Below are 24189 nucleotides of genomic sequence, written 5' to 3'. Positions count from 1 at the left end.
CTTGAATCCAAAGTTTCATCAAATATATAAAAACTGCTCTTTTGTTAACTTAGATCCATAAGTTATTAGCCTTCTTCATGAACTAGAAGGTAGCAAAATTTGGAGAGAAAAAAGCATAATCATATATAAAAACAGAAACTTTCCTCTGATATAAGCCCTCTCATGGTTCCACTGTGTTCCTTTATGATGTCCCAAAAGCTTAATGACTCCAAGTAGCAAAGATTTTAAGTCCCTTAATATCACTCTCATTTGAGACACTGCAACTATCTATTTGCCTCAGAATTTAGAGATCCTTTCTGAGAACATTAGTCATATTGCCATTTCTGCTATTATGTCCTTATAAACAGGCAAGAAATAATATAGAAAAATTGGAGTCACCAATGTTTAATGGACCTTTTCATTCTATAAATTCACCTGGGACCTAAAATTTAAAGTTTAGTGCTAATCAAAAATTAAAATGAATTCCATGATATACTTAGTATAGCCAACAAATTTAGGATAAGTTAACACGCAAAATATATATCAATTAAAATTTGCTGGCTTTATGAGTTTGGGGTTATAGTTCTTAATCAAAATACATCTTCTTAAATGTTTAAATGAACCTAAATTTAGCATTTATGTTAATTTACTTTGGTACAGACTAAATATTAAAAGCCAAAAATACTGAGATCCAAACATAAGGAAAGGGAGTGATTGGTAATACTCCTTAACAGAATATTAAAAACAGTATCATTAATGGTATGATTTAGTCTACTAAAAAAAAATCAATACTCACTAAAAAATGCTTATCCAAGGATTAGCTATGAAAAGAAAATGACCCTTCCAGATGTTACTGTAAAGAAAAACCCTGTAATAGTAACCATCAAATCAATTTTATGGCAGCAACTTGTTCCAGTTAAGTAGAGCACATCAGGAAAAATGGATGGTCACAGATTATAGATCAAGCTAGTGGGGTGCTATAATGATGACTTTAAGTCAACTGCACCATATATTGGGGGAAAAAAGTCAGAACGAGTAACACTGAAAAAGTTGAAAGAGAAAGGACAACATATTTAAAAGGGCATTTTGAAAAAGTTCCCATTTTGCCAGATGTGATAATTAAAGCAAAGGAGAATTAGATTTTCTTTTCAAATGGCTGTATCAGAAGTCTAAGCCTAACTCAGAAAAAGAATTTGTTTATGAGGAACACAGAGCAGGATACTGTAGTAGCCGATTTGTCCAAGTCTCTAAAGGGATAGATGCAATATGGGATAATAAAAAGTGAGTTTTGAAGTATGTTTAAGAAAGTTGTGGAAAAGGAGAAAAAAAATGATGACAAATTTCAGTCATAGTATGAGAGTTTGTGTTAAAGGGAAATTAAAAAAGAAGAATGAACTAATCTAAAATATGAAACATACTGAAACAAACACCAGGGCTCTACATTAACTCTTTCCCTGTAGCCACAGATAAGGAAAAAAAGAGAATTGTTCAAGAATACATCTTTACTACATACAAATCAGCAATCAAGACAGATGGAGAGCTGAAATCTAGCGTCCTAAATGGCAGAGCACATTGACTGCAAAAAAAAAAAATACTTAAAACAATTCAACAAAGCAGACAAAAAAAACCTGCTTAAATATATGATTAAGAAGAACATATTGATGCCAAAAACCAACAAGATAATCTCAGTGGATGACAGCTTTGTGGCCAGAAGTAATCTAGGCAGAATGTATTAATGTAAAGCCCTGGTTTAAAATGCTCAAAAACAATTACCTTCCAAATAAAGTAAGTGTTCTCAAAAGTTTAAAAATGCTTGATCAACTCAATGTCATCAGACTACAGAATTAGAGTAAAAGATATAGGTAAATAGGCACTACAATGTAAAAGAAATTAGAAGCATCTGTTGCATTAACTCACCTTATTAGAATGAACTGGCAAATCACATATAGAGCACAGATGGGGATAACCCTTCGGTAAGAGTCCATGGAAGTCTTCAATATTGCTACTTGGAGGAGCGCCCCTCTTTTTCTCAAAGAGAGATCTCTCTTGTAAGGGGCCAGGACCACGTCCCATTCTCTCATACTCACTGTCAAATTTATGATAGTTATGCGAGGTCTCACCAAAAAAAGAATCATCCCTACACCTTTCTCCATCTCTTAATCTGTCATCTTCATAATCCATTCTGTCATAATAACCAGATTCTTGAGAACGACTTCCATGGTCATAATCAAGCACTGGGTTGAGACTAGGACCACGATCATCAAAACTATCTCTTCTAAAGTGCCTTTTTTCTTCCCAATCATCCCTAGGTACTCTGTATGGTGGCTCCCGTGTAGCAGATCTGCCATCTCTACCATAACTCAAGGTAGGGCCTTCTTCAGTTCTCCTCCTTTTAAGCTGTAGAAGGATTTGGGGCAAATTCTCAGGAGTAATCTTGTCCTCTGGATAACGACTCAGTTCATCTAAGTCTCTAGCAGACAGACCAAAGCTGGCCAAAATGTTACTGGCCTGGTCTGCATCTCCACGGTGTTGAGAAGATAAAGGGAGTGGACCTCTACTTCCAATGTTAAATATAGACTGCAAATTATGGGAAGAAGTACTAGCAGAAGACAGTGCACTATGAGCTCCTTGTTGATTCAATGAAGAACTCATTCCAAGATTCATTAAACTAGCAAGGCGTGCAGTACCCTGGTTCATCCTTCCAAGAGATGCTGGCATACTTAAAGACTGGGTAGCAGCAGCAAGAAGGCCTATTCCTGCCGCAGACAGGTCACGCCCATGACCCTGTGAGTCCCTACTGAGAGATGACTGCTGGAATGACTTGGACATTGTAGAACTAGCTCTTGTCTATTTTATAGATTAAAAAAAATTTTTTTTAAAAGACGGCCAAAAAGAAAGCTCAAACTAGAAAGCTAGGTTAACTTTGCTTCAAAAAATGGTAACGCCAAGAAAAAGGATCAATAAGGACTGCAGAATCTTCTTCAAGCTGAGAACCAGCAGACAACTCTGTAGAAAAATAAGCAATTTTAGTCATAAATCCCTTTAAGCAGATGCCGTTTTTTTAAGAAAAAAAAAACTTATGCATCATGTTGATTAAAAAAAAAACATTTAAGATCTCAAACTTACAAGGAATTTATTACATATCTTAAAACAGATTCCTGATGTATGCAGAGCCTGCATATAGATATTTAAAAAGCAGTATTTCATGCTAAAGCTTAACTATTAAAGGGAATTTCATACTGAGTTTAAAAACACGTAAATTGAAAGGTTAGATGTCTGAGCACATCAAAATTTCTGTAAAAATATAGATGGGTTTCTTCTTTTAGAAGAATAAAAATACACCCTATAGTATGATGCTTAAGTTCCAGGAGAAGACTAAAAACAAAAAAAAAAATCAAGGTCAGCAAGTCAAAGATGAATCAGTTGTACTGTGCTTTGGAACATGAGACCTGTTATCACTATCAGAAAGACCAAGTAAAACCACAAGTAAATGAAGCTTAGGTTTGAAGTACCTAATATAAGATATAAGACCAAATATAATAGCTGAGACCTTTATATAGCAAAATCAATTTGAGGTGAAGACAGATGTGAATAAGAAAAATAAGTCACTTCCTGTAGTTTTAAGGATTGCTGCCCAAATTTAAGTTATATAAAACTAATTGCCTTCTTACTGACCATCCCCTATCAGGCAGTGCATACTTCATATCTAATCTTTTTAAAGTAAGGAGAACTAACTCTGGTCAGTACAGGAATAGGAGCCCTCCCAAGAAAAAACCTAGTTACAGGAAATACAGGTGATTTAAAGAAGGGAACTCCCCAAATTAGCATCCATCAGTACTCATTTAATGCTCAGGGTTACATAGCACATCTAGAGCACAAAACAGGTAAAAATGCAAATAAGATCTTGGTTACAGTTTCCTGTAAACTTTTCACAAGAATAGCCCAAAACACCTGGAAAATTTAAGTTCGGATTATGATCCCCCCAAGACAGTGTTTCTAGATGAAATTGTTTTCTTTCTTAAATTGTCATTGTTGTACCTCAAAAACTGTCACATAAGAATTTGCAAGTCATTTACATCATGATTATCATAAAATATTAGTTAAAAGATATACATAGCATCTTCAGTAAAACAATTTTATAATCACAGCTACATAAAGAAGTAAACCTGAAGTTGTTTGGTACAGAATTCTATAAGGCACTGCTCGGTTACGTTTTATATTTTTTGATCACCAATACACTCAGCACTGGTAGCCTAATATGTAAAACTTTAACAGTAAAACCAGACAATATCTAGTAGTTACAAGTCTATGTACAGGACCAATTTCCACCAATGATAAATTAAAGCAAGGATACAATGGACAAATACAGTGAAAGAAGAAGTACAAAAAAAAGTTGCAGGCAAGAAAGAATTAGGCTAGGTTTTTAAAAATAGATATAATCAAATTTTAAAAGACAGGGAAATGCTATAAGAGGTGGCTGGAGTTACAGGAAGATGTTTTTGCACACCAAGAAAGATGAATTTGAGAACAGACACCAAAGAAACTATTAATAGTTCTAGACAAGATCCACTATGTAAACTACTTAAGCTTTAAGATTAATAAAGACGAGAGTAAGTGGACTTCTTTGGATGAAAGTTTCTTTGATTTATCTTATAAATGCCACACAGAACGGTGGCTGAGATGCTATGTAAATGGTGGTGAACCCTCTATATTTTCACACATATTTTTAAAAGTCAAAACCTTTAGAGGGTTTTTCAAAATAAAAATGTTTGCAGCTTTGACCTTCATGTTGTAGCCAGACCTTTGTATTACTGAAAAGTCAGTCTTTTGAACTATTTTTTCCTAAGAGAAATTATATAATGGTATTACAATTACATTTAAAATTTTTTAAATGGCCATATTTTAAGGAAATATGGTTGTTAGGTTACAGAGCTCTCAATTACGTATTTTGGTAGCTCATAGGAAAACAGTGGATCTACAAAAGGAAAAAGTTACGAGAAGCAAAGGTAAAGGATAACCTTAAGACAAACAGAAAATGGATGTTAGAAAAACTCAGAAAAGAGGCAAGACAAACAATGTAAATCCCATGACAACGTGTAATTCCATAATGACAACTAAGATACTCAGTTTCAACTTAAAATGCAGCTCCATCAAGGATATTAGGGTAAAATTAGTGAAAAGCAACTTAAGTTGGATTTTGGATCAAAACCACAAACCAAATTCTTTAAAATGGTTTTATTACAACAAAAGTTGAGAGAAACTAGACATGGCAGCACTGTTGAAAAAGCATTTATGAAAACAGTTCCTCTATCACGTCAATGCTGACCAAGACACAGGAGCCACTTCTAAAGGCTCATTCACTAAGACTCATTGCCTATTAGTAAAGGTAGTACAATATTGATACATTTACTAATTACAAAAGATTAGCTTCTTTTACTACATGTTTTACCCTGTAATTATAAAATTCTTTAAATTACACTAGCAATTAAAATAATTTTGAATATAGTAGCTTTGGCAGAACAGTTATTATCAAAATCCAATTTACCTCTATATAACAGTGTAAATGCCCTTCAATGCAGAACCTTTCACTTCCAAAAAGAAAGCACCTCCACCCCCTAAAAACTATCATTATCCACAATTTCACTTCACAAATACCATTTGCCACAATCTTAATAACCAAATTCTTAACAAATGAGCTTAAAAATTCATTTTTATAGACAACGCAAAACAACCTGGAACTTAAAACTATTTTATGATACAATTTTAAGTTGTTTAAAAATGTTAGCTTCACATTCAACATCTAAACAAATCTGAATATCATCCCTATGTATGGTTAGGAAATGTGTCAGTCAATATTCTACCACCCATTCCATGAGAATCTGACTTTTGTTATTGGCTTCTTCTCCAATTAAAATAACTGGAATACTAAAATATTTATGAAAATTTTGACATCCCCTGAAAATTCATGCAGAACAGAAGCAAACAGTTGCTCCAGATCTAAATTTCCTTAAAGATTACCTGTAAGCCCGTAAACATTCTTTCAGCGGGTTATATAGCAGAATTACTGAAATAAGCCCAAGCCAACTTTAGTTTCTTTTAAGATACAGAAAAAAATAAAAAGAGCTTAAGCTTTTCTTTTTTTTTTTTGACGCAGGGTCTGGCTCTTCCATCGCCCAGGCTGGAGTGGAATGGCATCGTACCTGGGAGTTCACTGCCCAGGCTCACTGTAACCTCTGCCTCCCAGGCTCAAACCATCCTCTCCCACCTATAGCTGGGACTACAGACACACGCTACCATGCTCTGCTGATTTTCATAGTTTTGATAGAGACAGGGTTTCAACATGTTGCTTAGGCTGGTCTCAAACTCCTAGGCTCAAGTGATCATCCTGCCTTGGCCTCCAAAAATGCTGAGAGGTATCTACTATGACACATGGAAATTTACCCATGCTCTCAACTGTATGAGATAAATCACTCCTTAAAAATAAATTTTCTCTTCTCAGTCTTTGTAGTCAGAAATTAAAAAAAAAAAAACTAAGTTGAGATTATTTACCCATAAAACTATAGAAGATGATTTATGGTTTATCCAAAAAGTAGAGATACTCAAGGAAAAAAATACCTTCATAATGACATTATTTTAATCCTTTAACTTCACATTGAAACTTATAAGCAACAGCTAGAAAACCAGTTTCTTATATTTTCCTCACGTTCTTTCCATCAAGGCCAATCACCTTTGTCATTTATCAGCTTATTCATGTGAAAATATACCAAGCATGTTTTAGGTAACAATCAAATACCAATTTAGTAAAAATGTCTTAACCATGTCACTGGTAGATGTCAGACACAGTTGACTATCAGTAATTTCAAAGCAGCATCATTTGGAAATGCAGGTGCTTGATTTTTGTTATCAATCACATAAGCATATTGATTCCTGTGGTCAGGACTTCCAAACAAAGCATCCAACTCATTTTCAATTCAAGAACAGGTTTCAGTTATTCTTTAAATTTTTTTCATTTATTAAGTTTTATAAAGAATTTACTATAGGGCTGGGTGCGGTAGCTCACGCCTGTAATCCCAGCACTTTGGGAGGCTGAGGCAAGGTGGATCACGAGGTCAAGAGATCGAGACCACCCTGGTCAACAAGGTGAAACACCATCTCTGCTAAAAATACAAAAATCAGCTGGGAATGGTGGTGCGTGCCTGTAATCCCAGCTACTCAGGAGGCTGAGGCAGGAGAACTGCCTGAACCCAGGAGGCGGACGTTGCGGTGAGCCGAGATCGCACCATTGCACTCCAGCCTGGGTAACAAGAGCAAAACTCCGTCCCCCCAAAAAAAAAAAAAAAAAATTTACTATAGTTTCCACTTTAAAGTGCTAGTTTTCATTTTAATGTTGGTGTATATATATCATTTAATATATATATATATATATATTTTTTTTTTTTGAGATGGAGTTTCGCTCTTGTTACCCAGACTGGAGTGCAATGGCGTGATCTCGGCTCACCGCAACCTCCGCCTCCTGGGTTCAGGCAATTCTCCTGCCTCAGCCTCCTGAGTAGCTGGGATTACAGGCACGCACCACCATGCCCAGCTAATTTTTTGCATTTTTAGTAGAGACGGGGTTTCACCAAATTGACCAGGATGGTCTCGATCTCTTGACCTCGTGATCCACCCACCTCAGCCTCCCAAAGTGCTGGGATTACAGGCTTGAGCCACCGCACCCGGCCCCCGCTTAATATATTTTTAACAATTATTTAAGGGTTTGCTTTTTGAAGTGCGTTGAGGAACTACATTTTTTTTCCCAGAATTTCAGCCACTTTCAAATCTTATGCTCTCTAATCTATGTTTTTGAGCGTCAGAGTCTCATCTGAGTATGGTATGTACCTTGAGTGGCTTAATGGTTTTTAAAATAGGCCAGGTGTGGTGGCTCACACCTGTAATAAAGCACTTTGGGAGGCAGAGACAGGCAATTACCTGAGGTCAGGGGTTTGAGACCAGCCTGGCCAACATGGTGAAATCCCATCTCTACTAATACAAAAATTAGCCAGGTGTGGTGGCACATGCCTGTAATCCCAGCTACTTAGGATGCTGAGGAAGGAGAATTGCTTGAACCCCGGAGGCAGAGGTTGCAGTGAGCCGAGATCACACCACTGCACTCCAGCCTGCGCAACAGAGCAAGACTCCGTCAGGGGTGGAGGGAAGGGTTTTTAAAAAATAAACTACTAGATAATTTAAACAGTAAACCCTGTAGAAAATAGTTTCAGGCTGGGCACTGTGGCTCATGCCTGTGATGTCAGCACTCTGGGAGGCTGACGCCAGCAGACCACTGAACGTAAGGAGAGACCAGCTTGGCCAACAGGGAGAAACTCCTTCTCTACTAAAAATACAAAAATTAACCAAGTGTGGTGGCATGCCCCTGTAATCTCAGTTACTTGGGAGACTGAGGAAGGAGAATTGTTTGAACCCAGGAGGCAGAGGTGCAGTGAGTTGAGATCACATCACTGCATTCCAGCCTGGGCAACAGAGTGAGAGTCTGTCTCAGAAATATGTATTAATAATAAGCCGGGCATGGCGGCTCACACCTGTAATCCCAGCACTTTGGGAGGCTGAGGCAGGTGGATCACCTGAGGTCAAAAGTTTGACCTCAGCCTGACCAACATGATGAAACCCTGTCTCTACTAAAAATACAAAAATTAGCCAGATGTGGTGGTGTGCACCTGTAATCCCAGCTACTCAGGAGGTTGAGGCAGGAGAATCATTTGAACCCAGGAGGTGGAGGTTGCATTGAGCCAAGATCACACCACTGCATTCCAGCCTGAGTGCAAGAGAAAGACTCCATCTCAAAATAATAATAATAAAAGTTTCAACTTTATATAAAGTAGTATGTGTTAACACACAATAGAAAAATTAAAACATTGTAAAGTGTAGTGCCAGGAAGGCTGAAACACAATCATCAATATTTTCAAGTGCTTTAAGACCAATGTTCTTAATCCATCTAACAAAGGTCAAGTCAACCTCTAGTCTACTCCTTGATCCTGAGGCTAATTAATGATACATACAAGTGTTGCAGAGTGGTACCAGCTGCTAAGATAGAAAACTTCCATGTTAACCAGTTTAAGAAATTCTGACTCAGACCTGGAATAATATTGTCTTCTTCCTAGGTTTACAACTTTTTCCCAGTGACCTTCAATCAGGCAAGAAATAGTTACAGATTAAGACTACACAGAATTGATTAAGCAACCCATACTATTAAGATAGAAAGTTACTCCGTTTACCTGTTAAAGTTCAGTCTCTATTTGATTTACAACACAAACCTGGCTTTACTTTCTTCTCTGTTTAAGCAAAATCAGTGATTTCTTTCAAGGCTCCATTCTGGGCTGGGTGTGGTGGCTCATGCCTGTAATCCCAGACCTTTGGGAGGCTGAGGGGTGAGATCACTTGAGGTCAGGAGTTCGAGACTAGCCTGGCCAGTATGATGAAACCCCAACGCTACTATAAAAATACAAAAATTAGCCCGGTGTTGTGGCACACGTCTGTAGTCCCAGCTACTCAGGAGGCTGAGGCCGGAGAACCACTTGAACCCAGGAGGAGGAGGCTGCAGTGAGCTGAGATAGCACCACTGCACTCCAGCCTGGGTGACAGATGGAGACTCTGTCTCCAGGGGGAAAAAAAAAGAAAGCTCTCCATTCTGTATCTCTAAGACTTCCACAAACATTTCCACAACACCTTTATTTCATATATACTTTTTGGGGGCCCAAAAGCCTTCATGTGAATCCTGGTTCTATTACAAACAGCTGTGTGACCTTGAGGGAAAAAACTGGCGGGCAGGGGGATAAAAAATAATACCTACTTCATTAGGCTGTAAAGACTTAATAAGTTAGGCCAGGCACAGTGGCTCACAGCTGTAATCCTAACACTCTGGGAAGCTGAGGTGGGAAGATACTTAACGTCACAAGTTCGAGACCAGCCTGGCCAACATGGAGAAACCCTGTCTCTACTAAAAATACAAAAAACCAGCCAGGCATGATGGCAGGCACCTGTAATCCCAGCTACTCGGGAGGCTGAGGCAGGAGAGAACTGCTTGAACCTAGAAGGCGGAGGTTTCAGTGAGCTAAGATCGTGCCAAATTGCACTCTAGCCTGGGCAACAAAAGCAAAACTGTCTCAAAAAATGTAGACAAAAAAACACCAAAAATTAGCTAATTGTGGTGGCACATGCCTGTAATCCCATCTACTGGGGAGGTTGAGGCAGGACAATCACTTGAACCCCAGAGGTGGAGGTTGCAGTGAGCCAAGATTGCACCACTGCACTCCAGCCTGGGTGACAGAGCAACACTGTCTCAAAAAGAAGACTTAATAAATTAGTCTACAAAAAACATCTAAAATAGTGTCTGGCACATCATAAGCACCATAGTAATCATCTCATTTGGTGTAATCTGATCCTCATAAAACTAAGAATGTAAAATCTTCTTTATTTTTAAATGAGAAAAACTTTCAGAGGTAAAAAGGACTGATCCAAGCACACATGAATAGAGTTTATAAAATTTTATCTGCACTGTAGTCTCTTTCATATGTCAATTTTAATGCCATGCTGGTTCAGGAATCAGCTTTAATAACCAGAATTAAAGACTGGTAGTAACTTTTTTTTTTCGAGACAGAGTCTTGCTCTGTCGCCAGGCTAGAGTGCAGTGGCACGATCTCAACTCACTGCAACCTCCGCCTCCCGGGTTTAAGCGATTCTCCTGCCTCAGCCTTCCCAGTAGATGGGACTACAGATGTGCACCACCACGCCCAGCTAATTTTTAGTGCTTTTTAGTAGAGGGGGGTTTCACCATGTTGGCCAGGATGGTTTCCATCTCCTGACCTCGTGATCTGCCCGCCTTGGCCTCCCAAAGTGCTGGGATTACAGGCATGAGCCACTGCACCTGGCCGACTGGTAATAACTTTTAACAGATAAGATAAATATCTATATTGCAGTGATTCTAGTGAAAGTGAACAAATTAAACATCTTCCTTCTTCATTCTCTATTGTCAACCTGTGTTTAAATCACCTTTCACCCTGCAGTCCTTACTTCATCCAAGTACTAACGAGGTCCAACACTGCTTAGCTTCCAAGATCAGACAAGATCAAGCGCATTTAGGGTGCATGGCCATAGACCTGACCTTTCTATTATCTCTGCCCTAATTTTAGTCCTCCGGCTTTTTAGCTGACCTCCTGGCACCAAAGCTTACACCCCATCATCTTCCAATATAAACAATCTGAAACATCACTCATTACACACTCCTGCTCAAAAACCTGCTACTCCCTACCACTTAACACATGAAACCCACACTACGATTTCTTTTCTTTTTCAAGACAGGGTCTTGCTCTGTAGCCCTGTGCAGTGGCACAATCTCAGCTCAAGTGGTCCTCCTGTTTCAGCAAGAACCACAGACATGCACCACTACACCCAACCATTTTTTCACATTTTTAGTAGAGATAAGGTCTCACTATGTTGCCTGAGCTGATCATGAACTCCTGGGCTCAAGTGATCCTCCTGCCTCAGCCTCCCAAAGTGCTGGGGGTATAGGCATGAACTACTGTGCCCTGCCTCAAATATAATTTTCAATGCCTTTCATATACCGGTTCTATTCTACCTCTCTAAACCCTTTTCCCAACCACAATGAAACACCTTCTAGAAAGGTCTGCTTGCTATTCCATTTACACAAACTGCTCAATGCTTGTGTAAATTATTAGCTAAGATGCATCTCTCTCTCATTTCATGTAATTCTAGTAATTTTCTTAAGGCCTAGCACCCCCCTTTTAATCATTCAATTAATTACATAAACCAGTGTGTAAAAAAAAATGAAACAGAACATTAACAAGACCTTGGAAATAAATCTACATAGTAATTTCCAATGACTCCCTCCTCTTGTTTTTAAGTTTGACTACTTACTGTATGTACCCTTAAAAAAGTGTTAATTTTGCATTTCTGAACTTTATGCAAATTTACTTAAATTGTACTGTTCTGAGTTGCTTTTAAAAATATTTATCTACAATTATACGTGAGTTAAACCTACATTTTCAATGCAATATAGATCCCATTATGTATGTACATGTACTTATCTATTCTGCAGATGATGAACATTTAGGTTGTTTTCAGTTTCTTTCCATTAGCAAGAACATTGCTAGTGTTTCTTGGTGTCCCTTGGTGCAAAATTGCAAAACTTCCTCCTCCATGGTGCTTTTCCAAAATACCCTGGCCCATACAAAGACAGACACAAGCACTAAACTGATATGCTTTTCCAACCCTTTCAGTCACATAACTAAAAATCTCTAACCCATAGGCTTGTTTTCTCTCTGTTCTATTTTTTTTTCCTTTTTTTTTTTTTTGTTTTTTTTTTAAAGAGAGGGTTTCATCATGTTGGTGAGGCTGGTGTCGAAATCCTGACCTAGTGATCCACCCGCCTTGGCCTCCCAAAGTGCTGGGATTACAGGTGTGAGCCACTGTGCCCAGCCTCTGTTCTACTTTTAATTATCCACTAAACTTTTCTATATACAAAGAATATTTGGAGTTCAAATGTTTGTATTTCTTTTCCTTTTTGACAGTCTTGCTCTGTCATCCATGATAGAGTGCAGTGGCACAATCTTGGCTCACTACCTCTGCCTCCCAGGTTCAAGCAATTCTCCTGCCTCAGCCTCTTCAGCAGCTGGAATTACAAGCACGAGCCACGTCTGGCTAAGTTTTGTATTTTTAGTAGATATGGGGTTTCACATGTTGCCCGGTTGGTCTTGAACTCCTGGCCTCAAGTGATCTACCTGCCTCAGCCTCCCAAAATGCTGGGATTACAGGCGTGAGGCACCATGCCCCACCAAATGTTTGTATTTCTTTGACATTATTGTTCTTTCCCCCAACTACTGCTCAAGTTGGGTGCTGAAATAATTGTCTTTTAATTTTCACGTATGGTATAGGTTCCTCTGTGTGTTAGTCTACCAAAGGGGGATGCCTAATATCCTAATAATCCCCACAAAGGAGGAAAAAACCATACATATCATCCCAAAAGATCTGAACGTTACACATCTTCATGAATTAAATGCAGATGATACAGCTCCTTAAGATTAATTAAATAATTACTTTTCCTACTTGCTGCATTTACTACTGGCCCACTAAGACATTTACCACAGGCACTTTGTTGCTCTTTACTCTTCTTATCCATCAGCCTAGATGAGAACTACTCTGTCCTGCCCCACAGACACCCTCCCCTTTGTTTTCCTACTAACCTGTTTCTGCCTGAGAATAGGCACCAACAACCAAAGGTTAGTGGGATTCTACATTAAAGAGAATGCCAGATAAGATGTTTTTAAAGTTTGGGGGGGTGTACTTTAAATTTCGGAATAGCTTTAAAATTTTTTCAAACCTAAGCTTTCATTACTAGTTCACATAGTTATTTTGTTTTTCACTTCCAAATAGTCCGGAGCTTTATCTATATAGAGAACATTAGGGCTTGATGTACAAGTGGAAAATTACACCAAAGCTGCATCACATCAAAGGCACTCCACACTCCATTCACATAGAAGTGCCACAGTAACAAATTAGATCAAGGTCAGGTCAGATAACAGCACTTTGTCATACAACTTTTTTTTTTTTGAGATGGAGTCTCACTCTCTCTCACCTAGGCTGGAGTGCAATGGCGCTATCTTGGCTCACTGCAACCTCCGCCTCCCAGGTTCAAGCGATTCTCTTGCCTCAGCCTCCCAAGTAGCAGGGATTACAGGCGTGTGCCACCGCGCCCAGCTAATTTTTGTATTTTTAGTGGAGACGGGGTTTCAACATCTTGGCCAGGCTGGTCTTGAACTCCTGACCTCGTGATCCACCCGCCTCGGCCTCCCCAAGTGCTGGGATTACAGGCGTGAGCCACTGTGCCCAGCTGTCATATAACTTTTACTGTATTACAAGTTTACAAATAGGCTTATAATAGAAATGTGATGAGTAAGTTAAAACCTAAAAGTTGTCAATTTTTTTTTTTCCCAAGACAGAGTCTCACTCCATCGCCAGGCTGGAGTGCAGTGGGTGATCCTGGCTCACTGCAACTTCTGTTTTCCAGTTTCAAGCAATTCTCCTGCCTCAACCTCCCAAGGAACTGGGACTACAGGCCCGCACTACCACGCCTGACTAGTTTTTGTATTTTTAGTAGAGACGGGGTTTCCCCATGTTGGCCAGGCTGGTCTTGAACTCCTGAAATCATGATCCACCAACCTCAGTCTCCCAAAGTGCTGGGATTACAGGCATGAGCCACCGTGCCTGGCCAACACATAAACTTTTATCAAGAACTTCAAAGCCCTTAATCCTAATGATAAAATAAGAAAGGTTTGCTACATAGCTAATAATCAGAAATTACAACACTTGGCCGGGTGAGGTGGCTCACGCCTGTAATCCTAGCACTTTGGGAGGCCGAGGTGGGTGGATCACCTGAGGTCAGGAGTTCAAGACCAGCCTGGCCATCATGGTGAAACCCCATCTTAAAAAAAAAAAAAAGAAATTACAACACTGTATTTCCTGGACAGCATTGTGCCTTACAATAACCAACAACATATACAGAAAATGGCAAAATTACACTCCCAGCCTGTAATGCTTCCAATCCATCCCAACACTTAGCACCGTCTATCCGAAAAGTTAAGTCAATCATCCACTTTATTTTTTGAGACAGAGTCCCATTCTGCTGCCCAGGCTGGAATGCAGTGCCGCGATCTCGGCCAACTGCAACCTCCACTTTCGAGGTTCAAGTGATTCTCCTACCTCAGCCTCCCAGGTAGCTGGGATTACAGGTGTCCACCACTACGCCCAGCTAATTTTTGTATTTTTTAGTAAAAACAGGGTACTGCCACGTCGGGCAAGCTGGTCTCGCAACTCCTGACCTCAGATGATCCCCTAGGCCTCCTAAAGTGCTGGGATTACTGGCGCCCAGCTGCAATCAACCACTTTTAGAACCTGTTGCCAGAAGTATGGGATAGGCATACTACAATTCTAACTAAAGGAGGTATATAAAATCAAGTATCCTTAACTAAAATATGTTCTAAGAATATCCAACCATTATTCAATTCTTTGGCTGCAGTTCATACTGTAAGCTAATTAGTACTATTTCCAATAATAATTTTTATCTTATTTTTATTTTTGAGACCGAGGCTCGCTCTGTTGCCCAGGATGGAGTGCAGTGGCGCAATTTCACCCCCCTGCAAGTTCCACCTCCCAGGTTTAAGCAATTCTCTGCCTCACCCTCCCAAATAGCTGGAATTACAGGCACGTGCCATCACACCTGGCTAATTTTTGTATTTTTAGTAGAGATGGTTTCACCATCTTGGCCAGGCTGGTCTTGAATTCCTGACCTCATGATCTGCCCGCTTCAGCCTCCCAAAGTGCTGAGATTACAGGCATGAGCCACCACACACAGCCAATAACGATTTTAACATTTTTACGGAAGAATAGTCTGATTCCTGTGTTTGATTGTATCTAATAAAAAGAATGTTACACAACAAGCACTACTTTTTGTCACTTCTGAGTACTTTTCACTTCACACTTGAAGCAGCTAGTTTATATCAATTTCCCTTAAAAAACACAGGAGATTCTACATAATTTTAAGCAGTTCTAGCATTTACAAAATGTTTTTCATTTTTTCCCCTCATTACAAAAGTAGATGTAATTTACTGTAATAAATTCAGAAAAACACCAGGGAGGACACACAAATTACTCTTAATGCCAAAATCTGAGCAAACATTTTGGGATGTATGTCTATTTTCATGTTTTATATTGTCCTTTTGAAAACAACATAAAACAAGTGCAGTAGCTCACGCTTGTAATCCCAGCACTTTGGGAGACCAAAGCAGGCCGATCACCTGAGGTCGGAAGTTCAAGACCAGCCTGACCAACATGGAGAAACCTCATCTCTCTACTAATAATAATAAAACTGACCTTTTACCTCATTGCCTTTTTGAGAGCAAGATGGGTCACCAGCAGCTGTACTGGAGCCACCCGCGAAAATTCGGCCAGGGTTCTCGCGTTGTCGAGTCTGTTCAAACGGCACAGTTTGATCCGGAAATATGGTCTCAATATGTGCCGCCAGTGTTTCCGTCACTACGCGAAGAATATTTAGTCCATAAGTTGGACTAAATGATCTTCAAAGGATTATCCAAGACATTTACCATGAAAAACCATGATAGTTCTTTGTACATAAAATAAACATTAAAAAAAAAAATACAAAATTGGCCGGGCGTGGTGGCACATGCCTGTACTCCCAGCTACTCAGGAGGCTGAGGCAAGAGAATCTCTTGAACCTGGGAGGCGGAGTTTGCAGTGAGCAGAGATCCTGCCATCGCACTCTAGCTTGGTCAACGAGAGAAACTTGGTATCAAAAATTAATTTTAAAAAAATCTAATCAGACAGGTATGGTGGCTCACGCCTGTAATCCAAGCACTTTGGGAGCCCGAGGCAGATGGATCATGAGGTCAGGGGTTCAAGATCAGCCTGGCCAACATGGTGAACCCACGTTTCTACTAAAAAATACAAAAACTGCCAGGCGCAGTGGCTCAAGCCTGTAATCCCAGCACTTTGGGAGGCCAAGGCGGGTGGATCACGAGGTCAAAAGATCGAGACCATCCTGGTCAACAAGGTAAAACGCCGTCTCTGCTAAAAATACAAAAATTAGCTGGGCATGGTGGTGTGTGCCTGTAATACCAGCTACTCAGGAGGCTGAGGCAGGAGAATTGCCTGAACCCAGGAGGCGGAGGTTGCGGTGAGCCAAGATCGCGCCATTGCACTCTACCCTGGGTAACAAGAGCAAAACTCCGTCTCAAAAAAAAAAAAAAAAAAAAAATACAAAAACTAGCTGGGCATGGTCTCTCATGCCTGTAATCCCACCTACTCAGGAGGCTGAGACAGGATAATCCCTTGAACCCAGGAGGTGGAGGCTGTGGTGAGCCAAGATCGCACCACTGCACTCCAGCCTGGGTGAAAGAGTGAGACTCCATGTCAAAAAACAACCCCCCCAATACAATCAAACAACATTAGCAGTTTACAATATTTTCCTTTACAGTTAAAACTATGTACCATCACCATTTTCCCATCATTACTCTTCAACTAAAATACTGTGTGGTTTTGTTTGTTTGTTTTTGGTTTATTTTTGAGACAGTCTGGCTGTGGCCCAGGCTGGAGTGCAGTGGCATGATCTTGGCTCACTGCAACCTCCGTCTCCCAGGTTCAAGCGATTCTCTTGCCTCAGCCTCCCAAGTAGCTGGGACTACAGGCGTGTGCCACCATACCTGGTTTCTTTTCTTTTATTATTATTTTTTATTTTTATTTTAGTAGAGATGGAGTTTCACCGTGTTAGCCAGGATGGTGTGGATCTCCTGACCTCGTGAACCGCCCGGCTCTGCCTCTCAAAGTACTGGGATTACAGGAGTGAGCCACCACGCCCAGCCTAAAAATACTCTTTTTAGCTGTATAAGATTTCTACTTCCACAACAGAACTATCAGATTACCAAAACTTTAATCTTTAGATTTTCAAAAAACATTAACTGTTATTAAATTTATCTGTCACACTACTCCCTTACGATAAATTACTATAAGCAGTTTTTCCATTTTAAGCCTGTGTGTTATACTATACTGTGAAGGAGTCTGAATCAAGGACCAAATCAAGGGCTCCGGGAGCTCAACACCAACCTAGGCCACATAGCAAGAATATGTCTCTACAAAAGATCAAAAAATTAGCTGGGTATGGTGGCGCGTGCCTGTGATCTCAACTACCCAGAAGGCTGAGGTGGGAGGATTACTTGAGTCTGGGAAGTAGAGGCTGCTGTGAGCCGTGAGCCAGTGATGGCGCCACTGCCCTCCAGTCTGGGAAACAGAGCAATCCTGTTTCAGAAAAAAAGATCCAAAGTCTCTCTAGACCACACTGGCAGCATTGCTACTATTGCAACTGGTCACAACCTATCTGGGCTTTAATCTTCTCTTCTATAAAATGAGGGATGTGAACTATGCGATGCTCCTAAAATACAACATCATCGTTGCACTCCTCGGTAAAAACCATTAACTGACTTGTAATATTACTGTTTAAAAACTCTTAAAGTATTAGTAAGAAAATTAGCACGCTTAAAGACTTAACAAATGCTCAGATCAAAGGTGGTTAAAACCTTCCAAATTAGTTCAAAATGTGATATAAAAGCTGTACACAACTTAAAAATAAATAATGATGAAACTTCCCTGGGTAAAGTACAAAGTAATGTTATAAGCATGTACTGTTATGTGCAAAGGAAGAAATACAAATTTACAGCACTTCACAAACATCTGGCCAAATTATCTTTTTCAAATCTTACATAACCAACGAGAAGAATCTTCATGTAGTATTTTAATGGTGTTTAATTTCGAGTTTGCAAAAACATTCTCTGAAGTGGAAAAGGCATCATCCAGAGCGTTTTTGCAACGAAAATCTGTCTCAAACCCTTCTTGATTTTTAAAACAACGCTAATGTGAAAAACAACGTCGACAGACTGCGTAGATGACTGAGCCATCAGTAGAGATGTTTTTAAAGGGAAACTTTAAACATTTATTAAAATAGCCTAAAACATCATTTTTGTCTATACAGTCAACTGTTCAGATTTCCTGAGAAAAATGTATTTTACCGACTATTCAGAAATCTTAAACCAAGGTTTAAAACACAGAACGCAGTATCAATACAAAACCTCGTGACCACTACCTATGAAATCAACGACTCTTCACATTATTCCAGCGCGCCCGAAAGACTAGACATCTCAGAACCACCATAACCGTTCTAGAAATGTCTGACTGAAAAACTGTAACTGATCCAATAGGAATATTCCACAGAACAGGGCCACAGAGCAGGATAAACGCCTAGGGAATATTCATCTACAGTAAATGTAGAACACAGAACATGGCACAGAGCTCGAAATGCAAAGAACGACACGGCGACTACACCTTGGTATTCCAAAACCCTTTGTCTGGAAACCGGAAGGTCCCACACCGCACGATCCTCTCCAGAGGAACCTGAACTAATAGTATTTTGATAAAGAGAAAAAGGATGTGAGGTGGCTGACTAAACAAGCGCAAATCACCCGCCTCGCAGCGTATTGCAGGCGGCTTGCTCCACGACGCGGTACGAAAAACAAGAGTTAACCTTTAATTTTTCGGCCATTTTTACGCGATGGGGGGCGGGGAGGAGTTGTTTCTGATGTCCACCTACTGACGCGCGCGCGCGCGTTTGGACTGGGAATGTTAGGGGGCGCTCTGAGGCGATAGGCGAGGAGCGGCGCGAAGGCCGTGACATCGGGAGAAGAAAGAAACCTGCTCAAACAGCAGGCTCTTCGGAGTCTGCGAAATCCTCCATTTTGAGGAACATTTTCAGAGAAAAAAAGGCGAACGCGTTATTTGGGACTGGCGCTACCCAAGGACTTCGCTATCTTAATCGTCCTCCCCAAACGACAGGCCCCCAATGGACAGTCTGTCTCTCAGGCCTCGAGCGCTCCTCCCTCCCCCTCAGCGCCGCGGCCCGCGTGTAACGGGCTCGTCGTCCCGCCCCCGCCCACAACGAGCCCAGGACGCGCGGGAGGCTCGGCCGACCAGCGTACCTCTTCACCCCGACTCTCCCACCACACCCCGGGCCCTCGGTCGGCCGCGTGTCTCCCTCCCGGACCGCTCACCTCCGCCGCCCGAGAAGGCTGGTTGCCCCGCCACTGCGCTCCTAACATGGCGGCCGCCGATCAGGCGGCTCACATACGCAGCGCGGAGGGAGGCAGAACGGGAGCGAGCAAGAAAGGCGCGCGGCCGGCTCCCCGCGGCCCCTGTCGCCGTCGTTGTCCCCTCCCGGCGGACACAGAAAGTCCCCAGCCACCCCACCCGACTCTTACCCGTTTCACGCCTACCTTAGGGAAAGGGAGAGGAAAAAGGAGATGTACCTCTCTCCCAGCGAGCGGGACGCGGAGGCTCCCACAATCCCCCGCAGCAACGGCGCTGGATAGAGGTGGCGGCAGCGGCTGCAGCCCCAGAACAAACGAACTCTCGCGAGAGAGCTCGCCCCCACCCCCTCGGTCCGGTGCGGCGCGCGCCAGGCCCTTCCCCCTACTCGGCGCGCTCAACTCGCTCGCGCCCTCGCCTGCGGTAGTTGTTGTCTAACGTTGGAGATAGCCTCTCTGTCATCCGGCTGAGGCGGGAAATGGAGGAACAGCTATGGCTTACGAGTTCGAGTCCCATTCCCGAAAAGGCTGTTTGTCAACCTCCTGAGTACCATAATACTAAATTTAAATAGGGTACGTGTTAGAAGCGATTCCCGAGAGTCCCTGGCTAAGACCTGACTTCTATCCTCTCTGGTTCTTCTTTTTGCCAAGGAATGGTGGGAAGCGCTAGCTATTGGGGCAACGAAGGGAAAACGATGCCATTTTGGCTGGGTTTTATTTATTTATTTATTTTATTATTTAAGACAGGGTCTCACTCTGTCGCCCAGATTGGAGTGCGATGGCGTGATCACGGCTCACTGCAGCCTCAAACTTGTCCTCAAGGGATCCTCCCACCCTCAGCCTCCCCACTAGCTGAGGCTACAGGCCCGCACGACCACGCCCGGCTAATTTTTTTTCCTTTTTTTTTTTTTGAGACGGAGTTTCACCCTTGTTGCCCAGGCTGGAATGCAGTGGTGTTATCTCAGCTCACAGCAACCTCTGCCTCCCAGGTTGAAGCGATTTTCCTGCCTCAGCCTCACAAGTAGCTGGGATTACAGGCATCGCCACCAGACCTGGCTAATTTTGTATTTTTAGAAGAGATGGGTTTTCTTCATATTGATCAGGCTGGCCTTGAACTCCTGACTTCAGGTAATCCGCCCGCCTTGGCCTCCCAAAGTGCTGGGATTACAGGCGTGAGCCACCGTGCCTGGCCCGGCTAAAATTTTTATTTTTACTTTTTCAGTAGAGACAGGGTCTCATTATTTTGCCCAGGATGGTCTGGAACTCCTTGGCTCAAGCAGTCTCCCCGCCTCTGCCTCTCAGCGTTGGGATTAAAGGCATGAGTGACCACACCCAGCCAGCTGGTTTTTAATATCAGGAATTCTGTGCAGGAGGGTCTTTGAGGCGAAAGACAGCTAGCCTTTGTGATATAGCTGGCCTGGAGTTAGAACCTGTACAATGCCATTTTATAAAGAGATAAAACTGTTTCCATTCTCCTCACAATGACTGCTAACCTCGGCCTCTGTAAACTGCTAAGTTTACTTTGCAAAATGCAAAGAGAGGTAAAGCTGCATGCTTTCTCTTATCTGTAACTGCCAGAATTGTTGGCCTCTGTTTACCGGTACTGACCAGAGTAAGCACCCCCGGATAATTCCATTCTGGCACCAAGTAACCCCTACCCAGACAATGTGTAAGCAAATGGTTATCTTAACTTCTGTAAATCTCTTAAGTGTCTCTACCCAGGAGGTGATTTACAGCCCCCCCCCCCGAAATGTCTGAAGACTTTTCATCCCATCTCAGCTCCTCACCCCCACTCCCAAGGTGGTTTTGCAGGTATAAATAGGTCTTGTCAGGCCGGGCACGGTGGCTCAAGCCTGTAATTCCAGCACTTTGGGAGGCTGAGGCGGGGGGATCACGAGGTCAAGAGATTGAGACCATCCTGGTCAACATGGTGAAACCCCGTCTCTACTAAAAATACAAAAAAAATTAGCTGGGCATGGTGGTGCGTGCCTGTAATCCCAGCTACTCAGGAGGCTGAGGCAGGAGAATTGCCTGAACCCAGGAGGCGGAGGTTGCAGTGAGCCAAGATGGCGCCATTGCACTCCAGCCTGGGTAACGAGTGAAACTCCGTCTCAAAAAAAAAAAAAGGTCTTGTCACCCTTCTTTCTCTGCCACGGGTTGGAGAGACGTGAGTCCTCCGTGGTCGCCGGCAATAAACCCTGCAATTTGGCATACTTTTGTCTTGGTGTTGACTTTCTGTGCTCGGTCCGATACAACACCTTTTCCCTGGAAGAAGACCGCCTTCGCCTTTTGCTGAATTTGTCTGAATGCAGTACACCCTTGGGGCTGAGATACTGGTTCAGTACCCAGGTTAGGGGGATTTGAGCTCCAGCCAGCCTTCAGATCAGGGAAATTTAGGCTTAAATCAATTGTTTGGCGACCCTAATCTGGCTGCAACTCTCCCCAACAATCCTTGCAGAACTCTGCATTTGGAGAGTTGGGAATTTTCCAGCACAGTTAATGATTGTGATATGGAGTTCTTTCTATAGGGTGGGCAATGCAATAAGCAGCTTACACATAACCCTACAATAACCTTGAGAGGCGGCTACTATGGGATACCATTTGATAGATCACAAAACTGAGACATTGAAAGGTTATGTAATTTGAGGCACAGTGGCTCGCCCTGTAATCCCAGCACTTATGGGAGGCCAAGGCAGATGGATCACTTGAGCTCAAAAGTTCCAGACCAGCCTGGGCATCATGGTGAAACCCTGTCTCTACTAAAAGTAATAATAATACAGAATTAGCTGGGCATGGTGGCACGTGCCTGTGGTCCCAGTTACTCACCTGGTATGGGACAGGGCTAAGGAGGATGGTTTGAGCTGGAGGCGGAGGTTGCCGTAAGCCTTGCACACCACTGCACTCCAGCCTTAGCTATAGAATCAGACACTGTCTCAAAAAAAAAAAAAAAAGGTCATGTTATTTAATAAAGGTGAAAAAGCTAGTCAGTGGCGTCTTTTTTTTTTTTAAAAAAGAAGACGAGATTTCACCATGTTGGTCAGGCCAGTCTTAAACTCCCAACCTCAGGTAATCCTCCCGCCTTGGTCTCCAAAATACTTGGATTACAGGCATGAGCCACCACCCCCGACCTCAGTGGAGTCTTGATGACTCAACCAGGCACTACCTGAAAAGTGAAGTGAAGTTACCATCTCAGACCAGGGTAAACTGCTTTATCTACAAAATAAGGAGTAAGCCATTCGTTCACAATAGTACTTTATCTCAATCTAATTTAATCAGTGATACAAGAAATATTTCTCAAGTACCTACTACATCAGTATATTAGGCCTCAGGCAAACAGCAGGAAAGTAGACAAAGCACCGCCCTCATAGAGCTTCCATTTTATGCAGACGAAACTTTCCTGAGAAACTGAGATTTGAGCTAATATTTGATACGTAGGCAATTGACTAGATGAAGGGAATAAAGCATCCCCAGGCAAAGGGATCAGAATGTGTGAAAACTCTGAGGTACACTTTGGGAAATTGAAGATCTATTTTAGTTTCTTGTTTGTTTATTTTTGGAGACAAACTGCTCTGTTGCTTGGGTTAGAGTGCAATCATGTGATCAGGGCTCACTACAACCTCCACCTCCCAGGCTCAAGCAATCCTCCTGCCTCAGCCTCCTGTGCATAGACAATCTCAGCACTTTGGGAGGCTGAGGCAGGAGGATCATGAGGTCAAGAGATCGAGACCATCTTGGTCAACAAGGTCAAACCCCGTCTCTACCAAAAACGTACAAAAAATTAGCTGGGCATGGTGATGCATGCCTGTAGCCCCAGCTACTCAGGAGGCTGAGGCAGGAGAATTGCTTGAGGTTGAGGTTGCGGTGAGCCGAGATCGAGCATTGCATTCCAGTCTGGGTAACAATGGCAAAACTCTGTCTCAAAAAAAAAAAAAAAGATTGGAGACCTAGGAAAGAGCCTTTTCCCTGGGGTTATAAATTCAAATGCAGAATCTAAGATAAACTGGGGAATACAAGTTTTATTTAATACTATCCAATGCAAATTCGGTTGGGGACACATGAATTTTAAAGGAAAGAATGGTATATATGGGTCTTGAGCTCAGGGGAAGATTGTGGGTTAGTGGTAAATTTACAAGTTAAGTTAATGCTGTAAATGAAGTAATAGTAGTTGAAAAATAAACTTAAAGCCAGGTGCGGTGGCTCACACCTGTAATCCCAGCACTTTGGAAGGGTAAGGCAGGTGGATTGCCTGAGGCCAGAAAGTTCAAGACCATACTACATGATGAAACGGCATCTCTACAAAAATACAAAAATTAGCCGTGCATGTTGGCACTCGTGCCTATAGACCCAGCTGCTCCAGGGCAGGGGTAGGGAAAGTCAGGGGTGGCTGATTTGGAAGGATCAATTGAGCCTGGGAGCAGGTGGTACTGCACTCCAGCCTAGGCCACAGAGCAAGAGAGACCCTATTTAAAAAACAAAACACTCACGCCTATAATCCCAG

The 24189-nt window shown here is 41.9% G+C and overlaps 1 protein-coding gene across 50 annotated transcripts in view; it reads right to left on the bottom strand.

Moving 5' to 3' along the window:
* The window catches only part of MATR3 (matrin 3), a 76447-nt gene that overhangs the window by 21218 nt on the left and 31040 nt on the right, over positions 1-24189 (bottom strand). For 14 of the 50 annotated variants that reach the window (XM_078352987.1, XM_078353102.1, XM_078352992.1 and 11 more), the window contains one exon: positions 1897-2985. The exons of 10 other annotated variants lie outside the window; for them this stretch is intronic. In XM_078352987.1, coding sequence (XP_078209113.1) covers positions 1897-2808 — 912 coding nt within the window. In that variant the 5' untranslated portion in view covers positions 2809-2985. 50 annotated transcript variants of the gene reach the window in all.

Source organism: Callithrix jacchus, chromosome 2 (genome assembly GCF_049354715.1).
Source record: "Callithrix jacchus isolate 240 chromosome 2, calJac240_pri, whole genome shotgun sequence".
NCBI classification, from domain to species: domain Eukaryota; kingdom Metazoa; phylum Chordata; class Mammalia; order Primates; family Cebidae; genus Callithrix; species Callithrix jacchus.
The sequence above is the reverse complement of the archived record's forward strand: the minus strand, read 5'-3'. Positions and strand labels throughout refer to the sequence as shown.